At 43.9% G+C, this 26,251-nt stretch overlaps 1 protein-coding gene across 1 annotated transcript in view; it reads left to right on the top strand.

Annotated features, from left to right (window-relative positions):
* Nucleotides 1-26,251, top strand: part of Syne2 (spectrin repeat containing nuclear envelope protein 2) — a 301,471-nt gene that overhangs the window by 128,022 nt on the left and 147,198 nt on the right. Inside the window, exons 36-48 of the mRNA XM_038337460.1 lie at nucleotides 244-444; nucleotides 1,585-1,756; nucleotides 2,609-2,721; nucleotides 3,674-3,876; nucleotides 4,924-5,043; nucleotides 5,134-5,425; nucleotides 6,689-6,840; nucleotides 8,590-8,899; nucleotides 10,325-10,471; nucleotides 13,304-13,645; nucleotides 21,303-21,458; nucleotides 22,518-22,783; nucleotides 24,146-26,249. Of these exons, the coding sequence (XP_038193388.1) occupies nucleotides 244-444; nucleotides 1,585-1,756; nucleotides 2,609-2,721; nucleotides 3,674-3,876; nucleotides 4,924-5,043; nucleotides 5,134-5,425; nucleotides 6,689-6,840; nucleotides 8,590-8,899; nucleotides 10,325-10,471; nucleotides 13,304-13,645; nucleotides 21,303-21,458; nucleotides 22,518-22,783; nucleotides 24,146-26,249 (4,578 nt within the window). The remainder of the gene's footprint in view (nucleotides 1-243; nucleotides 445-1,584; nucleotides 1,757-2,608; nucleotides 2,722-3,673; nucleotides 3,877-4,923; nucleotides 5,044-5,133; nucleotides 5,426-6,688; nucleotides 6,841-8,589; nucleotides 8,900-10,324; nucleotides 10,472-13,303; nucleotides 13,646-21,302; nucleotides 21,459-22,517; nucleotides 22,784-24,145; nucleotides 26,250-26,251) is intronic.

Here is a 26,251-nt window from a genome sequence, read left to right as displayed (position 1 = left end):
CGCCTCCCCCTGCCTCCCCATGCCTCCCCTTACCTCCCTCCTGTTGGGATTAAAGGCATATACTACCACACTGGCCTTAGTTCTTGTTTTCTTTTCTTAAAGACAGTTTTAGCAAATGACAAGATAAGAACATATTTCACTCTGGGATGAAAAAACGGTCAGCTTGCTCTGCAGTAAACAGTTGCTGGAGAGCCGCTGAGACAGGACCTCTTACTGCAGGTGTCGTGCATTTTGTGATTTCAGGTCATGGAGTCCTCCATCCTGAGCAAGATGAGAGATATAAAAAGATTCATCACAGGAGACTCCAATAGCTACGTGCCCAGTGGGAACACAGCTGAGCTGAGGGAGGATCTGGACCAAGCCAAGACCCAGATGGGGATGACCGAGTCCCTCCTGAACGCCTTGTCTCCCTCCGACAGCTTGGAGATCTTCACGAAGCTCGAGGTACCACCCAACCACCCCTCTCCTGTGTTCAGAGCTATTGTTACACTCCTTTTTTTTTTTTAAAGATTTCTTTATTTATTATGTATACAGTATTCTCAGTGCTCTGCCTGCAGGCCAGAAGATGGCACAAGATCTCATTACAGATGGTTGTGAGCCACCATGTGGTTGCTGGGAATTGAACTCAGGACCTTTGGAAGAGCAGGCGGTGCTCTTAACCACTGACCCATCTCTCCAGCCCCTGTTACACCCCTTTTTATTCCTTTAAAATACATGGCACTAGTGAGAGAACCTAGTTCATGTTATGCAAGCGCCCCTACCACTGAGGTTTCTTACTGCGCTGCTAACACTTTTAGTGATTTTTGGCCTTCTGTAGTTAGCGAAAATAGGGAGTCAGTTTCTAGGGAGGGAAGAAAGGGAGGGAGGGAGGGAGGGAGGAAAGAAGGAAGGAAGGAAGAAAGGAAAGGAAGGAAGGAAGGAAGGAAGGAAGAAAGGAAAGGAAGGAAGGAAGGAAGGACAGAAAAGAAAACTGTATTGTGGGTCAGTGAGAAAGCTCAGCAGTTGCCCCAAGACTGATGATCTGAGTTCAGTCCCTTGAAGCCACATGACATTTCATAGGTACACAATGGTACGTGTGTGTGTGTGTCACATACACATCAAATGAATACATAAGTGTAAAAAAGGAAATTGCCTTGTACTATAAATCAACTTTGGGATAGAAACAAAGTCACTCAATTGAAAATTGCTTGAACTTATAAAATAATGAAAACCTCTTAGCCTGGGAGATGACTCAATTGTCAAAGTTCTTGCCATGTGAGCAGAGGGACCCAAGTTCAAATCCCTAGCATCCAGGGTTTTTTTTTTTAAGCCAGCAGAGGGAGCAGAAATGAGGCAATACTGGCCAGCTAACCTAGCCAGTCAGTGATCTCAATAAAAATAACACTAATGATGAGGTACAGAATAATCAAAGAGGGTATCTGAGGTTGACCTCTGGCTTCCATGTACACTTACACACATGTGCATACATACATGTATACACATGTACGTACATGTGCACACAGACACGAAGACAGTGAAGCGCTCATGCGCTATGGTGAAGCGAGCCCGTGTCAGGATGCAGTGACCGGTCTGTTCTGTGTGCAGGAGATCCAGCAGCAGATCCTTCAGCAGAAGCACAGCATGACAGTGCTCGAGAATCAAATCGGGTGTCTCACTCCAGAGCTCTCTGAATTGAAAAAACAGTATGCAAGTGTCAGCGACTTATTCCACACCAAGAAGAGCGCTCTGCAAGATCACTTTACCACGTTCTTGACCGGTGAGTGTGATGTGTCTCAAACTTTGTTTCTGGCGATCTTGAAATAGGAAGATGTTCATGGCCCTGTGGGTCCAAAGGCCGATCTAAATTTGACTTCTAGATGGCTTGCACGATCTGTATTTAAAGGAGTAATATTTTGGTAAATCCTTTGGGGCAAACACTGTAAGGGTCTGGTGTAAGTAATATCCATTTCTTCAAGCCTGAAGTCTCTATTTTGTAGTCACTGAGTGTTGGCCGAGGCCGCTTGTTCGATCCTTGCAGCCCAGACCTGAATAATCACACAGAAACTATATTAATTACAATACTGTCTGGCCAATAGCTTAAGCATATTTCTAGCTAGCTCTTCCACCTTAAATTAACCCATCTCTATTAATCTGTGTATTGCCACATGGCTGTGGCTTACCAGGCAAAGTTCTGGGGCACATCTGTCTCCTCCAGAAGCTACGTGGCATCTCCCTGACTCCGCTTTCTCTCCTCCTCTATCTGCTTGCCTTGCTCTATTCTGCTAAAGCCACTGGCAGAAACAGCTTCATTCATTAACCAATAAAAGCAACACATATACAGAAGGACTTCCCACACCAACTGAGGTCACATGAGCCATGTGTCAAGGGTGTGCCTGTGAGCACGCTGCCCTTGCAGGTGTCTTTGGATGTCCTGTGTGCTCGGAAAGGTGTTGGTTCCAAAAATACATCTTATCACTCTCTATAGTCAATTGGTTCTCAGCACTGGGGTTCAGAACACGTTATGGCTTTGTCTGCTGCTGTGGAAAACAAGTTCCTAGTCTCTCATCTATCAAGGTATATGAAGTCCTGTTTGAATGAGCATACAGAACTCTTCTCTTTTCTCCTACAGACCAGTGTAAGAACTTTAACGACTGGTTCAGCAACATCCAAATGAACCTTAAGGAGTGTTTTGAACCACCAGAAACAAAACTGAGCATGGAACAAAAGATGCAAAAACTTTCTGTAAGATACCTATACCCAAATGTACCAAACTAAGCTGTTTGAGAAGTCTCACAATGTTGTCTGGGCTGACCCTGAGCCCTTTTGTTTCTGCAATTCTCCCGCCTTTCTCTCTGACTCTAATAACTGGGCCTCCTGCCTTTGTTTAAATGATGTGTCATGTTCTTAGGCTTGTCAGTAGCTCCAGGAACTTTCCTTTAACCCCAGTTCTAGGGCTATCAACACCCATGGATGCTTAAGTCCTTGCTATAAAAATGGTGGTGTATTTGCCTATGCCATATCAATGTTCTCCCAGATGATTACTGCCACTCTATTTAATGCCTTGCTTGATGGGGCCCCCGTTCCCTCTATTGATATCCTGTGTACTTGGAAAGGTGTTCACATAAAAAACACATCATACTGCTCTCTATGTTTAATTGGTCATCAGCACCGGGTTTCAGAACGTATCATGGCACCTTTACTTTTGCCCGTTTCATGGGCCTCAGGAACTGATGCTCAGACCTTGAAACATGAACGCTGGGGTGGTGCATATCTGGGTAAAGGTAAAGGGAGAATAATCTGTTCAGTTTCACTCATGGTTTGGCAGATAGAAGTTGGAAAAAAATATTTATGAGAAGTGAAGCATCACCAAGATAGGACACGTTAGCTTTCTCCATCTTGCTCCTGTGTGAGCATCATAGTGGTACTGCATTATTTTTGCTAGATGTAGGCCCCAGAAAGTCAGATGCCAATGCAGAGATGCATATGCACGCACACACACACACACACACACACACACACACACACACACACACACTAGAGCTATCGAAAAATGATAGCCAGCCACATCTTCCTAGCCCTTCTAGAGGGGACAGTAGGAAGGAGCCATGCTAGGTACAGGTTTGCAAAAGTGCCAGGGGTGGCAGACGCATTTTGACTTCATCGTAGACATAATCAATTTCTTGTGTTCCTTAAGGATTTCTTGACTCTAGGAGGAGGAACTAGTAAGATCCAGCAGGTGGAGACTGTCCTACAGCATGTGAAGATGCTCCTACCCAAAGCTCATGTGAAAGAGCTTAATAGCTGGCTTGGCAGTCAAGAACTGGAGTTAGAAAATTTGGAGTCCGCATGCCAGGCCAGAGCCAGAGAGCTGAAGGACTCTCAGAAGCAGCTCCTGAGGTGGGAAATAAATAACGACACCTAAAGATACTCTAGTAATGACTTCTAGCACACTATGTACAGCATATGCCAGGATATTCAGGGCATACAAATCTCCCAAGTGGAGTAGGCACAGTTGTTCCTCACTATCTCTCAGGAACTGGTTCTCAGGATCCCCGTGGGTGCTCAAGTCCTTTCTGTAAATGGCATGGTATGTGCAGTACTCAATACATATTCTCCCATATACTTTATTTAAATCATCTGTAGATTACTTAAAATAACTGATGCAGTATAAGTGATATATGAATTGTTGTTATACTATGTGTTTAAGAAATGTGGACAAGAAAGAAAAAAGGCTGCACGTACATTCCAATACAAACACAATTTGTTGTCAAATCATTTTGATCTGTTGTCATTGGAATCCCGTGGATTTGGAACTCACTCATACAGAGAAGTAAAATATACATTTAAAAATATTTATGAGTTTGAGTGTTTGCCTACATGTTTGCTTGTGCACCACATGTGTGCCTGGTATTCATGGAGACCAGAAGAGAATGTCAGATCCCTGGGAACTGGAGTTTTGGATGGTTGTGAGCTGCCATGTGGGTGCTGGGAATTGAACCCAGCTTCTCTCAAAGAGCAACAAGTGCTCTTACCAGCTGAGCCCTCTCTCCAGCCTCCCTGCCCTTCTCCCCACTGGTATAAAATCCCAAGGCCTCACAGCAAGCTTTCGACCCTTGAGCTGTACTTCCCAGGCACTGACTGTACTTCTAAATGCAGGTTCTGTGCTGGGAATAGAAAAGTTGACAGCATTCTTTGAGTTATCTAAGATGGCAGTGGTCCAGAGCAGAGTCCACTCATTGTTTCTTGTTCTGCCGATTTCCTGCATTCATTTGATTCTTTTCCTTTATGAATTCTACTGCAATCTAGGCAATAATTATTTAAGTTTGGATATGTATCAAGTTAAGGTTTGAAAGAAAAGCAGTAAAAGTCTAATTGACTTATCACCGTCCTGTCTTTGGTGCAGTCATCTTTTCTTATGTCCCAATCTGTGAATTGGTCTTGCAGATTGGATGATGATTGCAGAAGCCTAAGTAAGTGGTTGACTAGTCAAGAAGAGAAGTGGAAGGAAATGGAGCCGTCAGGAGAGCAGACAGATCTGTTTTACCAAGCGCTAACTAGGAAGAGGTATGGCGATCTTGATTGTAACATATTATTTGGTAACATGCTCTTTCCACTGGGCTCCATTAAACTGACAATGGTATTTGGAAATTATAGGGAGCAGTTTGAGAGTGTGGCCCAGATGAACGACTCTCTGAAGGAGCAAGGGCTTACCGGAGGAGAAGAGACAATCAAAGAATCAACACAACTGATTGATAGATACCAGACTTTATTGACACAATTACATGAAATTGAGGAAGAGGATAAGTCAGCACCCGCCGAAGACCAGAGCTTTAATGATCTTGTACATGATGTAGCTCACTGGATAAAAGAGATTAAAGAGTCCCTTATGGCTCTGAATTCATCAGAAGGCAAAATGCCACTCGAAGAAAGAATCCAAAAAATAAAGGTATAACCGTGGAAACCAAATTTGAGAGGTCAGAGTGAACTCTCATTTTGAAAGCTTCTGAGGCAAACTGCAACCATTCCTTTCTTAATAGAAAACTAAGATCACTGGGGGATGGCTGAAGCAATTCAAGTCACTGAGCTTAAAAAATGATGGGTGGTTATGGATCTAAAATTAATTTAATGCATATGAAAGAGGAAAAGTATGGCATTCTCTTCAAGAGAGCAATGGTCAATTATTCATCATCCCATGTAGCAGGTAGAAAAAAGGCACTAGTCAGAGCACAGCAAGAAGGGAGGATGGGGGAGGATGGGAGGATACAAAGGCATCTATGGATGGAGAGCCGAAGACTCAGCAATGTGGAGTGCAGGGGTGGAGAGGAATCGTGGGAGTCAGTAACTGGGCTCATAAAGCATCACTGGCTACACAGTGGGTAGTGGGTATAGGAGAATGAGGTTTCTCTGGACCTGCCTCTCCATCCAAGAGGAGAGTCACTAAACAAGACTCATTAAAACCTACCAGGAGAACAGTGCAGGCGTGTGCCGGGGTCCCTTTGGAGGGGGCATCATGTCAGGAAGAAGCCACAAGTAGTAGTGAGGTACAAGGGTTTGGTAAGACTGAGCACGCAGAGATGCTGGGACATGTCTCCAGACATGGTTTCAGCAGACTGTCCTGAGTAGTTGCCTCCAAGACAAGAACTCCATTTTATTGGAGCAAAGGAAGGAAAGAGAACTTGGAATTAGTTGGTAGGAGGGACAATTTTCCTATGGGAAGCCACAAGTCTCTCCTCAGATGTATGCCAATGACTGTTTAAATTGTTACCTCTGACCTTCCGCATCAATATTAAGAAGTGGCCAGGAAGGAGAATTTGTGGAGGTTTTTGAACGTCAAGGGCGAGCAGGAATATGGATAGTTCAAAGCATCATGTATTTATTAAGAATTAACTGTGTAGCCAGGCCATGGTGGTGCATGCCTTTAATCCCAGCACTTGGGAGGCAGAAGTAGGCAGATCCCAGTGAGTTTGAGGCCAGCCTGGTCTACAGAGTGAGTTCCAAGACAGCTAGGACTATTTCACAGAGAAGCCCTGTCCCCCCAAAAAAAATCACCTGTGAAGAAGAGGTGTGCCTCCATCTTTGGAACATCTACAAAAAAGTGTTATTATCAAATAGACTCGACAGTTAATCTTGTGGTATAAGTAATGAAAAGATTTCTTATCTGATATCTGGAAGTCACTCAGATGAAGTTATAGCACCTTTGTAATTTCAGGAAATCATTTTACTGAAGCCTGAAGGAGACGCCAAAATCCAAATGGTGATGAGAGAAGCTGAACACTGTGAGGCCCCGTTGGTTCAGGAGACCCTTACGGATCTCAGCAGCCAGTGGGACAACACACTCCATCTAGCCAACACATATCTAAGGTAAGGGCTGTCTGCTTTCCTTCCTCTGCGGAGCCATAACAAGTGTTCTGCCTGCCACCTGGGCTTGGATAAAGTATCTACTGAGAGATGCTGCGAGGGGACCCGCTGTGGAGTAGGCCTCCAGAAGAACGAGAGGCGGCGGTCGCTCTGAGGCCCTGTGCAGGGTGATGCACTGATCCCTGGGGCTCTTAGCAATAGATCGATTCTGTCTTTCATCCCTGCTCCTGTGTTAAATCCTCCCCCTGACAGTATCCATGTGGGAAGACTGAAATAATGAATCCTTTTCAATCTTGTTCTAAGAAATTCTTAAATGTGTAAACACTGGTAAATATTGGCTGAATCCTATAAACATATTTCAAGTGAGGATTTTTTTTGGCTGTAAACTCTGTGTGTGTGTGTGTGTGTGTGTGTGTTTATGCCTGAATATGTGTAGCGGTCAGAGATCAACTTCAAATGGTCGTCTTAGGTTTGTCTACATTGTTTTTGAGACAGTTTTTCACTGGCCTGTGTAGCAGGCTTTCTTTTATATTTTTTGTTTTTTGGTTTTTTGTTGTTGTTGTTGTTTTGTTCTGTTTTTCGAGACAGGGTTTCAACATAGCTTTGGAGCCTGTCTTGGAACTAGCTCTTGTAGAACAGGCTGGCCTCAAACTCAGAGAGATCTGCTTGCCCCTGCCTCCTGAGTACTGGGATTAAAGGTGTGCACCACCACCACCCAGCTGCAGGCTTTCTTTTGAGATACCAACCAGATTCCAAATCATGACACGGAGACTCATTAGTTATGAATGTTCGGCCTTATCTTATGCTTGTCCCACTAGCTCTTATAACTTAATTTAACCAGTTTCTCTTCATCTACGTTTTGCCTCAGGGCTTTTTACCTTTCTTTCTTTATGTCTTATTCCATGTCTGGCTGGCCCAGGGGGTGTCTTCCTCTCTTTCTCCCTCATTATCTTCAATTTCCCCTGAGTCTAGATTCCCCTTCCTGCTTCTTCTCACTGCCTGCAAGCTCTGCCTATCCCTCTATTGCCTAGTTACTGACCATTTAGCTTTTTATTGACCAATCAGGTGCCTTAGGCAGGCGAAACAACACACCTTTACATTGTTACACAAATGCAGCATAAGCAAATGTAACACTCTTTACATGTTAAACAAATACATCATAAACAAATGTAACACATCTTTGCCTAATTAAAGTAATACTCCACAACAGGCCTGGAATGGTCAAGTAGGCCAGGCCTGCCAGCCAGTGAGCCCTAGGCATCCTCTTGCCTCTTCCTCTCTAACGTGGTGGTTGTTTGTGTTACCACACCAGAATTTTTTTTTTAACATTGATTTTACGGATTGACCTCAGGTCTTCATGTTTGCTAAGCAGGCACTTTACAGATCTGACCTCTTATTCTTGCTAGCCCTACTTTTTTTTTTTAGTTTTATATAAGTGTAAAATCGGACTTTATGGTATATTTAAGTATAATAAACATTGCTGGGACTAGTTTGAAATTAAAACATATTATGTTATAACAAATACTAACTGTGTAACAAAAAAAATTATCCCTTAGTAATACTGAAATAAATTGTGAGCTAAGCTTAGTGCTATTTAAAGGATTGGAGTATTAAATGGGCCCCTGGACATAGTATGCAATCATATTGATCTTAATGCCACTTACTAATAATGTGTGTTGGAATAGAGGATGTAAAGTGGTCCTTCATTTTGTTTACTGTCATTTCTTTTCGAAACTCTTTTGCATCATGTAGGCATCAGGAAAAGCTCGCGCTAGAAGGAGAGCAGTATTTGCAGAGCAAGGAGGCCCTGCGACTGATGCTCGCGGATCTGAAGAAGCAGCAGGAAGCAGGCCTTGCTCTACAACCTGGCTTGCCAGAGAAGCAAGCTCAGTTAAAGATTTGTAAGAAATTCCTCCAGAAAGCCCAAGATTTGACATCCTTGCTAGAGGAGCTAAAAGCTCAGGGCAATTACCTCTTGGAGTGCACTAAAAATCCTAGCTTCAGCGAGGAGCCGTGGCTGGAAATAAAACAGCTGCATGAAAGCCTGCTTCAGCAGCTCCAGGTGAGATGGGCAGAAAAAATCCCCGTGCCTGTGGCAGTCACCACACAGGATTCTTATACTGAGCTAGTGCTTGGATGTTGTTCTTCTGCTGAATCCAATGCTTTCAAGGGGTTTCAGTTTTACCTAAAAATGCCAACACCCATTATCCACCAACTGACCCATCCTTCCATCCATCCATCTATCCATCCATCCATCCATCCATCCATCCATCCATCCATCCATCCATCCCCCCATGCCTTCATCCCCTCATTCACTTGTTCAATTTATCTATCTGTCAATCATGCATCCACTCACCTAACCAACTGCCCCATCTACTTACTAATTTATTGTTTACCCATCCATCTACCCACCCATCCACCCACCCATCCCCCTACCCATCCACCCACCCATCCATCCAACCATCCACCCATCCATCCACCCACCCATCCACTTACAATCCACCCACCCATGTATCCACCCACCCACCCATCCATCTACCCACTCATTCATCCAGCGTAATAATTCATATCAGTTGTCTTGTTCCTCCCTTGGGTCTTCCCACATGATCTGCAGTAAAGTGAATTGAAATAGGTACTGCAGAGATGGCTCAGAGGTTAAGAGCACTGGCTGGCTGTTCTTCCAGAGGTCCTGAGTTCAGTTCCCAGCAACCACATGGTGGCTCACACACATCCTTAATGAGACTAGGTGTCCTCTTCTAGCCTGCAGGCACACAACACTATATACATAATAAAAGATAAATCAAAATAAGAAAGAACTGAAGTCAATTGTCATCTGTCATAATGGAGTCCATTCTTTCAGTTAAACTGTTTTTAATTCTTTAGACATTGAAGCCAGGTTCAGTGAGAGACCCTGATCGTCCAGACACCGGGAGCTGGGTGTGGGCTCAGCTGCCTGCTTGGATGGATGTTCTGTAGGCTACTTCCTGCTTTTGTCTGATGAGGTGTAGCCCTCTGACATCTGAAGATGGCTTTGCTTTTGAGTGATTCCTTTATTCTTAGGAAAGGATCCTGGAGCTAGCTAACTCTCCTATAGTCTCATTGTGAGGTGCAAACGCTTTGTCTAAAAGTAGCAAATATATAAAACCTTACTCATTGTGTTTATGATTTAATGATATCACTTGTAGTCATTTTGGTTTGTATTCTCTTGACAAATTGTCTTTGAGGAGGAAATTAAGGCAAGAAAGCACACAAAATGCAAATTTTTATTAAGTAATTTTCAGGGTTTTTTTTTTTTTTAGTGGCATAAGTTTAACCATTGTCAACTCTGGGTCAGTTATGGACATATTCCTGTTTCAATGTGAAACCTTATCTGTGAATTATAGTTTATATATGTAATATTGCATTATGTATTATGTGTGAATTATATAATTTCTTTTTAAGTGACAAACCTTAAGTAATTTATTAATTGTCAATGTTCTATTTGTAGGATTCGGTGAGAAAACTAGAGGGTCATGTTCAAGAACACAGTTCATACCAGGTGTGCATCACAGACCTCAACGCCACACTGGACAATATCTCCAGGGAGTTTGCCCATCTCTGTGATGCAGCTGAGGACAGAATGCAGAAATTACAGGTATTGAGCAATGTCCTAACTTAATATACATTGGGGGGATCAATATTCATGACAACTTGGCTTTTCAATACCTTTGACTAAAGGTAATTCAGAACCTTTGGCCACGGAAATTCGAGTGTTATTTAGAAAGGTCTAAGTAGTGTGGGGAAAATGGGGACATGCTGATCTAGTGGTCAAGTCCATTGGTGAAGCCATTAAACAGTGATTCAGTGGACTCTTAGGGGAGATGATTCCACCTATGACCAGTCTGGAGCTCTCGATTATCCTTGTTTCAGAAACAGCATAATTCCAAGGGATTCTGAGAAACAAAACGATGACGGCAGTGTAGCATGTCCTTGGGGGAAATGTTTGAGTTTGCATTCTCCATCTTGGGTGAATGGGCATCGTGTAATGTTTGCCCTGTCAGTTTTCATTCTGATAGACTCTCTCCCTTAGCTGGGCAGTGGTGGCACACTCCTTTAATCCCAGTACTTGGGAGGCAGAGGCAGGCGGATCTCTGAGTTTGAGGTCAGCCTGGTCTACAGAGAGTTCCAGGACAGCCAGGGCTACACAGAGAAACCATGTTTCAGAGAAAGAAAGGAAGGAGGAAGGGAGGGAGGGAGGGAGGGAGAGAAGGAAGGAGGGAGGGAGGGAGGGAGGAAAGGGAAAGAAGGAAGGAAAGGGAAGGAAGGAAGGAAGGAAGGAAGGAAGGAAGGAAGGAAGGAAGGAAGGAAGGAAGGAAAGGGAAGGAAGGAAAAGGGCCTGTAGGATTCTCCTCCCTTCCTCTTCCTCATGAAGCATGCAGCCCTCTCAAGTGGGGATCAGCGCTCTTACCTACATGTATAAAACACCCTTGTCTTCTCGCTGCTTGTACAGCCAGTGCAGCAGCCTGAGTAGCGCCTGGTATAGAATTAGATTTTAATTTAAAGACTAGCATTAGATTGATATGGGCATCCCGAAGGACTCTTCTATCCTTTCTGATATTTTCCCATGGTGCAGGTACACATTCAGTGTTTGAGTTTTGAAAAGCCTGAATCTTTCTTTTTTATTCGAGAGATGGGATACAGATGCATGCAGACACATAAGCGCCCACACATATCAAATAAATATAGGTACATCACTGGGTGTGATGGCCCATGCCTTTAATCGCAGCACTAGAGAGGCAGAAGCAGGCACATCTCTGTGAGTTCAAGGCCAGCTATGTCGAAAGTTCTAGGTCAGCTGGAACTATATAATAAAATCCTGTCTACCCCCAACACGTACATACATAATGCATACATCTTTTATTTAATAGGTGTGGTCATGCCTGTATTCTGGCCCAAAATGCCAAAAGAGGGAGTTGGTCGTTGGGACTGAAGTTATAGACAGTTGTGAGCAGCCAATGGGTGCTAGAACTAAACACAGGTCCTTTGGAAGAGCAGCCACTGTTTTTAACCACTGAGCCATCTCTCCAGCCGCAGAGGTTGTCTCTTAAATGAAATATATCAAGCAAATGCCTACTAGCCTCCTCCTGTGTTTTCTAAACTGTGCCATGAACAGTTTCCCCATTACCTGTGGCATACTCCCTAGTTCTTATGAAATCCGTGAGAGGATTTGATGTGGGATGCCAGAGTGGCTTGAAAATTTCCCCAAAGTTTCTTTTTTTGTTGTTCTTTTTTATTACTTTATAAATAATACCAATCAAAATTTCCACTTCCTCCTCTCCTCCCATTTCCTTCCTGCTCCCCCCTCCCCCTCCAGTCCTAAGAGAGGGCAGGGTACCCTGCCCTGTGGGAAGTTCAAGGCCCTCCCCTCTCCATCCAGGCTTAGGAAGGTTTGCATCCAAATAGAATAGGATCCCAAAAAGCCAGTACATGCAGTAGAGACAAATCCCAGTGCCATTATCATTGGCTTCTCAGTCTGCCCTAATTGTCAGCCACATTCAGAGGGTCTGGTTTGATCCCATGCTCGGTCATTCCCAGTCCAGCTGGCTTTGGTGAGCTCCCATTAGCTCATGCACACTGTCTCAGTGGGTGGACCAACCCCTCGTGGTCCTGACTTCCTTGCTCATATTCTCCCTCCTTCCGCTCTTCAACTGGACCTTGGAAGCTCAGTCCAGTGCTCCGATGTGGGTCTCTGTCTCTATCTCCATCCTTTGCCGGATGAAGGTTCTATGGTGATATTCAAGATAGTCATCAGTCTGACTATGGGAGGAGGCCAGTTTAGGCAGCCTCTCCTCCACTGCCCAGGGTTCTAGCTGGGATCATCCCCGTGGACTCCTGGGAACCCCTCTAGAGCCAAGCCTCTTGCCAATCCCAAAATGGTTCCCTCAATTAAGATATCTCCTTCCCTGCTCCCATATCCATCCTTCCTCCATCTCAACCATCCCACTTTCCCAAGCTCTCCCCAACCCTCGCCTTCTCCCTTCTCTCTCTCCCTTTCCTCTCACTTCCCCCACCCCCACCCCCATGCTCCCAACTTTTGCCTGGTGATCTTGTATGCTTCCAATTTCCAGGAGGATCTCTATATTTTTGTTCTTTGGGTTCACCTTATTACTTAGGTTCTCTAGGATCACGAACTATAGGCTCAATGTCCTTTGTTTATGGCTAGTATCCACTAATGAGTGAGTACATACCATATGCATATTTTTGGGTCTGGGTTACCTCACTCAGGATAGTGTTTTCTATTTCCATCCATTTGCATGCAAACTTCAAGATGAAGTGTCGGCACTTTCTTTCTGATAAATACATGCTTTGTGTTAGCGAAGCGGAATGCTTTGTGATTGTCCTCTTTGTCGATACTTTGTGAAAGTCAACAAACTCTCCTGAGAACTGAATGGCAGTGCTTTTACAACAGCCTTCCCTCTACCTCTAGGAACTGGAGTGTGGACTTCGTTGCCAAGGCGGCATGCTAAAGGCGGCTTCCGCATTAGCGAACTCCATCAAGCAAAATACATCTTCAGCGGGAAAGAAGATTATTAAAGACGATATAAAATCACTTAAGTATAAACAAAAGGATTTGGAAAACAGAATTGAATCTGCCAAGCGGGACACGGAGAATGGTCTCAACAGCATCCTTCAATCCAAAGGCTCGACAGAAAAACATGCGAAGTCTTCTCTGCCCGGTGGAGAGATGCTGGGCACTTCTGATGCGCCCAAGCCCACTCAGGAGTCAGCGGCAGTGGGAGAGTCAGAGGGAACCCGGGAAACAAACAAGGTAAGTGCCGTGGTTGAGAGGAAAGAGTCTCGAATCAAGCATTCTGATTTCCTAATTAAGTCCTCAAAGGACGGGCTATTTATGAAGCTCTCTTGTCAAAAGAGTCCTCAGAAAACGGTCCAGATTTCCGTGGTGAAATATTACTGTGCAGTCTGTTCAAATGTCAGTCATCAATTTAGGCTGATTATTCTCACCGATATGTAATCAGATACAGTTTCTTGGGTCAAGAGCACAAAAGCAAATTAGAAAAGGCAAAAGAAAAGAAAATGCGCTGTAGCCATTTCCCCGGTTTTAAAAAAAAATATATATCTAAGAGCTCATTTTTCCCCCCTGGTTTGGTCCATTTTGTAAATGAAATCAGAGAATGTTGCAAAGGAAAAGGCGCCTTTCTCTTCTTTTGTTAACTCTACTGCAGTACACCTGGAAATGTTGCCAGGTCATTAGTGAGAAAATGCCAGCGCTTAGGCCCCTGAATTTCCTCAGAGAAAAGGAAGAAGTGTGCTTTCTTGTGGCTCTTTTTAAAAATGTTATGTATGCTATACATTTAAAAGGTTTAGTTACTTATTTGCGTTTGTGTGTGTGTGCATGTGTATGTGTGTCTTGAATACACGTATGTCTACGTGTGTGTAGTGTGTGTGTGTCGTGTGCAGGTGCATGCCCCTCTGCATGTGCACAGAAGGCCTCTGTACTCTCCTTGTTATTCCTTTGATTTTGACAAAGGGACTTTTCCTGAATGTGGGACTTCCATTCCCTCATCGGGGTGGAATCCAGCAAGCCCCAGCCATCCTTCCATCTCTGCCCCTCATGGAACGGGGGCTGAAGGCCTGCTCGGCACACCCAGCTCGTGCCATGAGTGCTGGCATCGGAACTCCAGCCCCAAGGATTATACAGCAAGTGCTCTTAACCCCGTAGAGAGCAAGTGCAGTCCAAACACATAGCGTTGCTAAGAGGTTAGCTGCCCAGCCACCTGCAGCCTACCGTCTCTATCCCGTTATTGCCACGAAAGCCCAGTTCAATAGAGAACATTGAAAACTGAGAAAAGTCATCATTTGAAAACAGCTTTGAAGTTTCAATTTAATCTTAATTGATAAGAATTCTCACTGCAAAGAGGGTTTGTTTCGTTTTTCAGAGTAGTTAGGGGAATTTAAGACTTCAGTTTTAGGGTTTCTATTGTTATGGTGAAACACCATGACTGAAAGCAAGTTGGGGAGGAAAGGGTTTATTTGGCTTATGCTTCTACATGGAGTTCATCACTGAAGGAAGACAGGACAGGAGCTCAAGCGGGGCAGGACCCTGGACAGCAGCTGGTTCAGAGGCCATGGAGGGGCACTTTTTACTGGTTGCTCATTCTTACTTACTCAGCCTGCTTTTCTATAGAACCCAGGACCACCAGCCTAGGATTGGCTCCACTCACAATGGCTGGGCCCTCCCTCATCAATTTGCTAAGTAAGACCATGCCCTACAGCCAGATCTAATAGAGGCATTTTCTCGGTTGAGGTTCCCTCCTTTTAGATGCTTCTAACTTGTGTCAAGATGACATAAAAGTAACCAGCACGGACATCAAATAATTTCCCTAAATCTGGATTACAGAAAACTGGTTTTAATTCTGTAGCAACATGCTCCCTTCTTTTGTAATGTTATATTTTCCTGAATCAGCATTTTGTAGTTTTTCTCCTACCAGTGCTGGCCATCTCTTCATCATATGTAACATGCTACCATGTAAAGATCAGAGCAATGTGAAGGCTGAATGACAACCCTGATGATCAGAGAGCAAATCTATGGGTAGAGAGATAAGATCCAGGTGGAATTAAGTACGTGCCACAACTCAGTGTGAATAACCGGGTGAGACTCTCACTATAATGAACACACAGGGCACGTGAAGGAATGTTTTTTCTCATGATAAAGCTGATTGATCCCAAACTGTGGTAATAATTCTGGCCGAGCCTAACAGCCCCAGCTATTCCAATAGGTGACATAGTGAGACCCTATCTTGTAAAACAAAGGCAAACGAAACAAAATGCCTGTTATAACAAAAGGAAGCCCTTAATTCATTACACACATTGACTGAGTGCCAGCGAAGTGTCTTGGTCGGCAAAGATGCCTGCCACCAAATCTGATGCCCTGAGCTATTGTCCCAGAATCTACCTGGACTTTAGAAAGTTGTCTTCCAACCTTCACATGTGTGTTGTGACATATGCACACTCTCTCACATACAGATATATAGGTAAGTAGATAGACAGACAGACAGACAGACAGATAATGTATTTATTGAGACCCATTTTTGTACTAATTGTTCTGATAGACTGTGAGATACAGTTTTGCAACCTTACTTCTAACACTAAGCATTTATTAATGCTCACTTTCCATGCTATTGTGGACTCCTAAGAAACTTTCATCAGATTTTTTTTTTAGGATTTTTTTTTTCTCTGTGAAGTAGCCCTGGCTGTCCTAGAACTCACTTGTAGACCAGGCTCGCCTCAAACACACAGAGATCTGCCTGCTACTGCCTTCCAAGAGCTGGGATTAAAAGTGTGTGCCGCCACCGCCTGGCATTAGGATTTATTTTTATTGTATATGTGTATGTGTATCTCTATGAGTGTGTGTGCCTGCATCCACGGGTGTCTGTGGAGTTACAAGGGTTTGAGAGCTACCTGATACAGGTTTTGGGATCCAAACTCTGATTGTCACAATAGAGCAGAAAACACTCCTAACCTCTGAGTCATCTCTTTAACATCGTCCAGCCCCTTAACAGACTATTTTAAATATTCACCAGAAGAACTCTTTAAAATATTTGCTTATTATTTATTTGTTTGTTTGTTTGTTTATGTGCATGCATGTGTGTCCACAGAGGTCAGAGGAGGGTATTGGAAGAATCTTCTGGAACTGGAACCACAAATGGTTGTGAGTGCCATGTGGGTGCTGGGAATCGAGTCCTCTAGAAGAGGAACCAGTGCTCTTAACCCATCTCTCCAGCCCCCACAAGAGCTGTTAAAAGCTTTCCCCTCATCTTTTAATTCCAACTACTACTCCTCCCCATCTTTCCTCTCTCTGTCCGCCCCCTCCCATTTGCCTCTTTCTTTTGCAGTGCTGGGTAGTATATATTTTCCTTTACTAAATAGCACTGACTTGAGTTTTGTTGAAAGTGTTACCATACCTGCCTGGAATTACTGGGATAGTATTTGAACCTATTGCTCAGAGTTTTATTTAGATGGAACACAGTATTTTAGATTAGGACTTGCAATTGAGTTTGTCTTAGTATTGGTGTGACTAAGGCAGGCTTAGAGTTTGGATGGTGTTTAAAGCATGTTGCCTAGCTTTATGAATGTGATATCTAAGCATTGTTAGATGTGCGCAGACAGAACTGCCTCCTTCCCACCCTCCTGTACAGGTCAAGTGGATTAACAAGAGGTCGTAAAAAGTGAGGGTTTTCTAATCTCTTAAGACTGTGTGTGTTGTCAAAAGGAAATGATAGTGAATAAACAAGAAAATCATGCTTTTCCAATTTATCCTGAATTTCTTTCCATGCCCTTCATTTTCCACCAGTTATTGATAGCAACCAAAACAGGCTCAATGAAACTTTCTTAGTTTTTTTTTGTCTAACGTGAACTCATGTCTGTGTCCCTTATTATTAAAGAATGATTAAACAGGCAACGGCGTCAAATGTAGACATGGCCTCCGTTCTCATAGGTCTTCCGGCTGCAGATGGGGGAGACACACTAATAAGTTAAAGCAGCGAGAGTCCAGTTACAGAAGCTTAGGAAATTACAGAAGTCCAGTTGCAGAAGCCCTCCTCCCCGTTAGCCTTCAGCAAAGTTGTTGGAGTTGCACGGTAGGATGGGGAGGGCCTCTTGCAGGAAGCAACATCTCAACTCAGACGCAGAGGTCAGCTGGAGCTAGCAGAGCCTGCGGCTGGGTATGGGGACCCCTGGACAAAGGAATGGGTGGGGGGGCACTGGGGGGCATTTGAGGAGCTTAAGACCTCTGTGGCTGGAGCACAGAGGGTCACAGGGTGACAGTGATGGGCGCTGAGAGGTGGAAGTTTGTCTCCCAAGTCCCAGTGACATGGTAGACATCGTATCCTAAGAACCATACGGAGACGAAGATACAGCTTGGGGACAGTTGCTCTGCCTTTTGGTTTTGCCTTTCTGTATGTGTTTGTGTGTGGTATGTATATATACATGTGTCCAGAGGCCCCAGGGAAATGCTGAGTGACCTATATGGCTCTCCATTTTATTCCTCTGAGACAGGGTCTCTCAGTGAACCCGGAGCTTTCTGTTTTTCCACCATGCTGGCAACCAGCAAGTCCTGGCGTTCTTCTTATTTTTCTCCCTCTCCCTCCGTCCTGGGGTTATTGATGCATGCACGCCCACCCTGGCTTTTTCTGCGGATCCTCGTGCCAGAGCAGCAAGTGTTTTTTGACCCACTATGCCACCCCGCCATCTCCTCAGCCCCTGGTATTGCCTTCAATGGCGATGTTTACCCTTAGAACTGCTTCTCATTGCTTTGAGAAGAAAGAACAACATATCCTCCAGAGGTGGTGTGACATGTGTCCTCCTCCTGGTGGGTTAGGAGTGGTGGACTTAGGGTTCTGGCTGTCACCGAGTTTCATAGTCAGGGAACAATCACCTTTGCCTGGGAAAAGGGATAGTGGCATTATTATTGACTTGGCCTTCTTGACTGAGCAACACTGGTTATAATAGAATAGAATAGTTGTCTGGAGAACAAATTGATAACTGTCTACTGAAAATCAAATAGGTTGTATTTTATGATTAGTAATTTTATTCGAGGCAAACAGTCTAAAGAAACTCATGCATCAATGAGGCCAGTTTCAAAACCTAGGGACCTGGAGTCAAAGTGAAAAAGAATTATGCAAACATATCCGAGAGGAAAAGGAAAAGAAATGCATGTGTACATTTGGAACTGTAGTGTCTGCCACGGCAGCATCGATAATGGGAACTAGGGAAGCAATGGTATTATTGTTCATAGTAGTGATAGTTTTAAGCATCAACTTGCTATAATCTAGAATTACCTGGTAAGAGAGTCTCAATGAGGACTATATATGGTTATATATTTGGCTACAAGACAGTGTTTGCTTTGGGAGATGAACAAAGGAGATATGGGGGGGGGGGGTCTTTAAGTTTCTCTAATATAGAAAATTATGTCACTTTAATCTTTGTTTTCTTACTTATTAACTAAGAAATGGCTCAGGCTGGGGAGATGGCTCAGTGGTTAAAAGCACTGCCTGCTCTTCCAAAGGTCCTGTGTTCAGTTCCCAGGAAGCACATGGTGGCTCACAACCATCTGTAATGAGATCTAGTGTCCTCTTGGGGAAGAGACCGGGTCATTTGTCCTCATCAACTTAGACAGTGAAACCCAGTATGGACAAGTTCAACAGAACCGCCATATTCAGGCTGCCCATGTGTGCATCAGCATTGCCAGGGCATAAAATTCATTTTTTGAAAACTTCAATCTATGTTTTCAGTCACGGGGAGCTTTTTGTTTATCATATATGCTTTATATGTCTTATGATTTAATATAAAATGTTTTACAGTAGTATGTACAATCAAAATAAAATAGAGCAGAGGGTGACAAGCAGGGCAGGAGGAAGTGATAGAATTTTCCAGGAGCCAATCAGGGCCCAAGCTGGGTTTCAACTTCCCTGGCATGAGCCAAAGGAATGTTGCCTGTTACGTTTGAAATGTTCGTTTGAGGGACCCTGTTGGCTTTTCTGTCGTGGTTGAAAATGGCTTTGTGGGTCAATGAGCAGCTGGTTTTGGGGGGTGATTTGAAGTTTATGGCATACAGGGTCTGACCGCTAAGGTCTGACATTACAGATGTTGCCTGTGACGCCCCTGGTAACAGTGGCTCTTGGGCACCAGCTCATCAGGTAAGAGAGAGTTAGATGCTCTGGATTCTTGGCGGATAGTGGTGGCAGATAAATCTCTCTAGGGCCTGGTCTCTAGGCCTTTGGTGCAGCCTCTCTGGTGTTCAGGTGCGTTTATGGGGGTTTCTGAGGAAGTGAGGGGAGGTAGGCACCACCTGCATCAGTGTGGCCTGTACCCCTGTGAGGCTGTCCTCTGCATGGGTTTTCACCAGAGCCCAAGTGAACTGGAGTCTCAGAACCAGAGGGAACTCGCAGAATTGTAATTATTGGTCACATTTCAAGGCAGTGACTTTCACTGTGTTATTTCAAAATAAAGAGTGTCCTGAGCCCCTGGATTCTCTTACCAGTGAGAGCTTGTCAAATCCCAGGCAGGTGGTTATTTTGTACAATCTTTTAATTTTAGAACTGCTTCAGATTTACAGGACAGTTACAAAGATAAGATGGAGAGTCCCTTATCTCCCTGCATAATGTTCCCTATTGTTACCATACGACAGTACTATGAGGAGTGCCAGGTGCTCTTGGTTTGTCTGCGTGCTTTGTTTTGTGAGGTTCGGCTGGTCCTAACCTTGAACAGGCTAGGTAAATGCTCGCTCCTCAGCACTGCCTCCACCCCCTGTCTGATCACAAAATTATTGTGTTGTGTCTGGTCCATGCAAGCGCTCAATAACACATACTTCTAGAGATGAGTTAGTGGGTAAAGGTACCTGCTGCAAAGGCCAAGGACCTGAGTTCGATCCCCGGGACCAGAGAGAGAGAAAGCAGGTTATCCTCTGATGTCCACATACACGCGTGTACACACACACACACACACACACACACATACACACGCACACACTAAAATAAAATAAAAAATAAAAACGGTGAAAAAAGGAACTAGTTATTGAAAAAGAAGTGAACACTAATGCCCCATTGATAACCACAAGTTCCTAAAACATTTAAAAAAAAAGATCAAACTACTCATTTATCATGTTTCCTACCTTCTGTAAGTTTTTATTTGTTAAGTTAGTGTGTCATGAGGGGTGTGTGCACACATACTTACATACAAGCACTCGGATACACCTGTGGAGATCAGAGGATAATTTTTGGAAGTCAGTTGTTTATCGAGCTCAGATCTCGCTGCCTCTGCTGCTATGGTCTGTGTTACAGACCAGCTGGCCATAAGCTCTGGGTGATGCTCCTGTTTCCACCTCTCATCCTGAGGTGGAATCCCCGGGATTACAGATACGCATTGCCATACCACATAGGTTTTGAGGGCTGAGCGTGGGTACATGGGATTGCTTGGCTGGTGCGTGTATTCACTGGGTCACCTCCCCTGTCACCAGGATGTAGTTTTCATTACCAACTGGTTGAAGGCAGAATTTCTTCTCAGTATCATGGCTTCTTGGTGTTCCCACACTTACCTACTTATTTTAACTTCCGCCTACTGTTTGCATGGTCCTCTTCAGTTTATGAATGCTAAGTGTAAGTTTGGCAACTGTTGACTCTCCCATATCTGTTTCATTTCTTTAAGATTGTAAATTATATGTCAGTATATAATGAGGCAACTCTAGATCCCATGCTAGCATAACAAAAATGCTTTATCTTGGGGGAAGGGGTCCCAGTGCAGGTATTATTATATGGGAAAAGTCATCTTTTGGCAGTACCCAAATACACCTCTTTAAAGCCTTTAATCTGAGTAAACAGAAGCAACTGGAATGGTTTTTAATCAAGAAAAATGAAAGCGGTTCATTTGGAAGGTAGGCTACTCAGCAATTAATCTTTTTATGTTTTTAGAACTCAGCTGTGGAAATGATTTTGTCAAAACAACTTTCCCTCAACGTTCAAGAAAGCATGCAAAACACCCAAGATGAGCGGAAAGTCAACGAGCTGCGAAATCAACCTTTAGAATTGGACATTATGTTAAGAAATGAACAATTAAAAGGGATGGAGGTATGGGAACATGAAAAACACTCACAGCGTGATTGCATCGTTTACCCAGCACGATACAATATATTTTAATTACCAAAAACTTGCTTGTATGGAGTGAAAAGTCTTATTTAACCTTTGCCTGATGATCAGTTTGGTAACTATATAATTATGTACTAATCAGTAAGTTGTATAACGCTAACCGTTTAGGAAGTGGGAGGGTTTAATGAGACTTCTCTCTGTTCCACAAAGTTCCTGAAGAACTTGAGTGAGTTTGGGGACTGTGACTCACCATCGTTCCCTTTCAAGGTCCTCTGTGTTCTGACCTGACAGGTTCTGGTTTTCCTGATGTTCAGTACATGGGAGCCTCCTCCTTAGCTTGCGCCTGTGCTTACCAGCAGTAACAATGTATTTTTAGCCACCAAACCTGAAAATCCTACATGGCCTTGTTTTGATAAGCGGGACTCTAGGTCAGTGGTTTTCAACCGGAGATCAGCCAGTGACCTGCCAGCGACCTGCCAGCGATAGCCAGCGATCACCCAGTATTCTACCAGCTTGCAGGCAGTCACAACCCCTTTGGGAGTCAAGCAACCCTTTCCCAGGGGTCACCTAAGACCATCTTCATACCAGATATTGATATTATGACTTATAACAGTAGCAACATTATGGTTATGAAGTAGCAATGAAATAATTTTATGGTTGGGGGTCCCCACAACTTGAGGAACTGTATTAAAGGGTCTTAGCGTTAGGAAGGTTGAGGACCACTGCTCTCGATGATCGCTGCTGTTTTAAATAACTCTACAGAACAGTAAACATGAATCTAGACCAGGAAAAAGGTGATAGATGGAAATAACAAAATGAGCCTCCCTTTATAAATCACAGGGCTTTCAAGGCAATAGCGTCTTCTAAGAGACAGCAAATGCTGACCCAGTGTTCTAGATCCTAACATGATTCTTGTAAAGCAGAGGTCATGTGAGCAAATTAACTCCCCTGTGGGATAGGGTTTGCTATCTGAATGAAGGGGGGCAGGAAGGAAAATGAATGTGTGTGTGCCTATGTGCTGATTTATATGGCTTCTCATAGGAATTATATGCCCACTTGGAAGCCAGAAAAGAAGCCGTTGACCTTCTGGAACAATCTCAACATCTCAGCGAAACAGAAGGAAGAGCCCTGGTTCTGCCCACTGCCAAATCTCCAGCGTATCTCGTGGACAGTCTACTTCAGGCTCTTCTCACTTTGAAGAAAACCAAAGAAAGCCAGTACGGCCTCCTGAATGGTTTTCAAGACCAGCTAGTTGCAGCTGAATCCTCACTGAACACCTTCTTGGCAGAAGCAGAAAGTCTCAAAGCGTAAGAATCCGGGACTGGGGTTTTTCGCTCTCTTGCAGGCCCAGTTTGTGCTGTGATTTTCAGATCATGCACGGAAACGGATCCCATGGGCACACTGGTTTAGTCTGTTTGGGTTGCTCTAACAATGTCACAGAGTAGGTGGCTTAGGAACAGCCATCATTACTCTTGTGAAGTTGGGAAGTCCAAGGTCTAAGAGGCTGGCAAATCTCAAGTCTGGTGAACCTTCCATCTCGTTCAGGGACGTTCCACACTTCCCAAAGAGCCCACCTCTTAGTACCATTATGTGGCCTCTCAGCTTTCAACACAAAACATTAGTATCCAGGGCCCTGTTTCAGAAAAGCAAATAAGGTTCCTGAAAGATGGCTATTGGTAAAGACACTTGTCACCAAGCTTAACAACCTGAGTCTGATACTCAGGACCTAGGTGGAAGGAGAGAACTGTTGCCCACACAAGTGTCCCCTGCCCTACAAATAAAAATGGTTGTTTTTAAAAAGCAAACAAACCCCGGTAAACAACAGCAATAAAATAAGAATTTGTTTGGGGTGAGCATAAACCATTTAAGAAAACTTTATTGGATTCATGCTCTGTGTGTGTTTATGTGTTGTGACTAAGTACTGTGTTTAACACAATAGTTATTAAACAATAGTGTAAATATCTCATGTATAAGTGTAAGTTCTATGGAATTCAGTAGTCTTTAAAAATAATATATTCTGCCCTGTGGAGTAGGGAGAAACACGTATAGTTGCCTAGTATTAATATAATTGGTTTATGTTATCACATATTGAAAGTTATATATTTTACTTATTTAATATAAATGTACGCATTCTGGGGATCAGCAAGATGGCTCAGAAGATAAAGGCACTTGCTGCCAAGCCTGATGATCTGAGTTCAATTCTCTGAACCTACTTAAAGGCGGAAGGGGAAAGAAATGACTCCACAAAGTTGTCCTCTGGCCTCTACATGCATTCTGTGACATGAGTCATCCCCCCACCATACAATAATAATAATAAATATATATTCCCTTTGGCTTTGAAAATAAAAGATGGTAGACATAAAGTTATAAGACATAAGATATGTAATCTTAACGTGCAAATATTTCTTACCATAAAGGTTTTATGCTTATATCTAAATGGATTTTATTTTTAATAATATCCCTCAAAATAATTTTCTATTTAAAATGATTAGCTATTCTTGGTGAAAGGGAAGGGTGGTAATAAGGCATTTGGGTACCGCGGTAATTGCTCTGTCTTAGGCTAAGCTTAGGTGAAGGGCGTTCCCTTTACAGAGTGTTTTCCATGCCTTGCTCTCTCCACCTCACTCCTTTCCCTTTATTTCTTCATTTTTATTCTTTTTTTTTTCTAGCGGCTCACTAGACAGTACAACCTATCTGGGCAAAATCAAGAAGTTTCTGGGATCTGTAGAAAAAGAAAAAGTCTCTCTGAGTAAGCTTCACATGGAATGGGACCATTTATCCAGCCTTCTGAGCCCCGAGGATCAAAAGCTGGTGGAGAGCCAAATGAAGCAACTTGAACACGGGTGGAAGCTTGTGGAGCAGCTGGCTCACCGGAAGTGTTTTCAGCAAGCCACAGAACACAGTGAACTTACCAACCTCCTGAAGAAGGCCCAGGACATCGGGGTTTCTCTACATGAGCAGCAACAGCGTCTACAGCTAAGTCTGAATTCTCCAGAACAACAGGAGGAGAGCCTGGGCATGGTTGCCCCAGCCGCTGAGATCCAGGCAATCAAATATGAATTTTCTGGTTTAAAGCGGCAAGCGGAGCTTCAGATGAAGAGACTTTGGGGAGAAAGGGAAAAGGAAACTCTGGAAGACGCACTAAATAATTTGAATAAGGAACTGGAGGCACTGGAGCCATTAAACCGAGAGGCCGAAAATCGGATTAAGAAGTATGACCTAAAGAACAGGATAAAAGAGACCCTCTTATGGGTCAAGAACATGGTGGCTGAGCTCACTGCCCCCATCTCCCTCCTCCCCGATGACATCCTTTCTCAGATCAGAAAGTGCAAGTTGATTCATGATGGCATTCTGGGTAAGCAACAGGCAGTGGACATGCTGGTGGAAGATGCCAGAGGCCTTACTCCCAGCCTCGCAGCATGTGAGAGCCATGCTTTAAATACCCTGCTGGAGGATTTACAGAATCAATACCAAGCACTGCTTTTAAAGTCAACTCAGCGGTCACAGCAACTAGAATTGAAGTTGGAAGAAAGAAGCAAATTGTTTGCGGTAATTGGAAAGGCTCAACTGGCGCTTGAACAAGCTGAGACCCTAATGGTTCCCACGCGGGAGAAAGCCTCCACGGAGGCTGAGCTGGAGCGTCAAGGGGCCGTCTTGAAGGCGTCCCAGCAGCAACTGAGAGACACGGAGAGTGTGATCTCAGCACGTCTTCGGGAACTCACAAATGCCTACAAGGATGCAGATGTGTTTGAGAGATTATTTCTGGATGATCGGTTAAAAAACCTCAAAATAAGGACCAGCCAAACACAAAGACTCATCCAGAATAGCTGTAACGAAATGGAACGCAAGATCAGGTCTCAGCAAGAGTTCCGTGAAAAAGCGGCTGTACTTCAGAGAGAGGTTGAGAGCCTCCAGCTCGGCGAGCTTCTCCCGCTTCATCAAGAGCCGCACCAGGATGCTAAAGCCCAGCTCTGCCATCTTAAAGACAAGCTGGCTGCTCTTCGAGGCAGCATCTCACAAATGTTGACATCTGAAGAAGTGTTTGACTCAGAAGGTCTAGCCTGGGATGGCTCACTGCTTGAGCAGTTACAGACCCAAGTGCTTGAAAGGGAAAGGGAACTGGAAGAAAAAATTAAGCAGCTAGACATATTTTTAATAGCAAGCGACAGGTACCAGGCCTTACTAGGTAAGATAAGGGCTATGGATTTGCAAATTAAGAAAAGGGCCAAATCACTGCCGAAAGCCCCTAATATGTCACCAGAAAGCACGCTGCTCAACGCACAAATTTTGATTCAGAAAATTGAAAAAGCCAAACAGTTGCGTGATGAGTTAATGAAGAAATTAAGCAGAAGCGAGGCTTTTGACGACTCGTTCAAAGAGAGCAAGATGCTGCAACTGAAGGTAAATGCAGAAGACAATGCTAGGCTTCAAGAGGATCTCCAGAACATGCTGCTAGACTTGCAACCGAAAGCAATGGACGAAAAGGCTCTCCAGGACAAACTAGAAAATTCCCTGCATGTTTTCAAGCAAATAAAGTCTCGGCTACAGCAGCCTCTATGTGTAAATTTGGGGACTCAACATATTCAAAATGAGAAGGAGACCTGGGAAGCATTTGGTGAGCAAGTTCAGGCGGAAGTGTGTGGTATCAGAGCCTTGAGGATTGCTGAGGAACAAAGAGAAGAAAACACTTCCGGAATGAGTGACGTGGAGGCAAAATTACAGGACCTTGAAGGTCTGCACATGGAGCTGAGCAGAAACATTGATTTGCGCACGGT

This window comes from Arvicola amphibius, chromosome 7 (genome assembly GCF_903992535.2).
Source record: "Arvicola amphibius chromosome 7, mArvAmp1.2, whole genome shotgun sequence".
Classification (NCBI taxonomy): domain Eukaryota; kingdom Metazoa; phylum Chordata; class Mammalia; order Rodentia; family Cricetidae; genus Arvicola; species Arvicola amphibius.
Note: the sequence above shows the minus strand (reverse complement) of the source record. Positions and strands in the feature narration are given on the sequence as shown.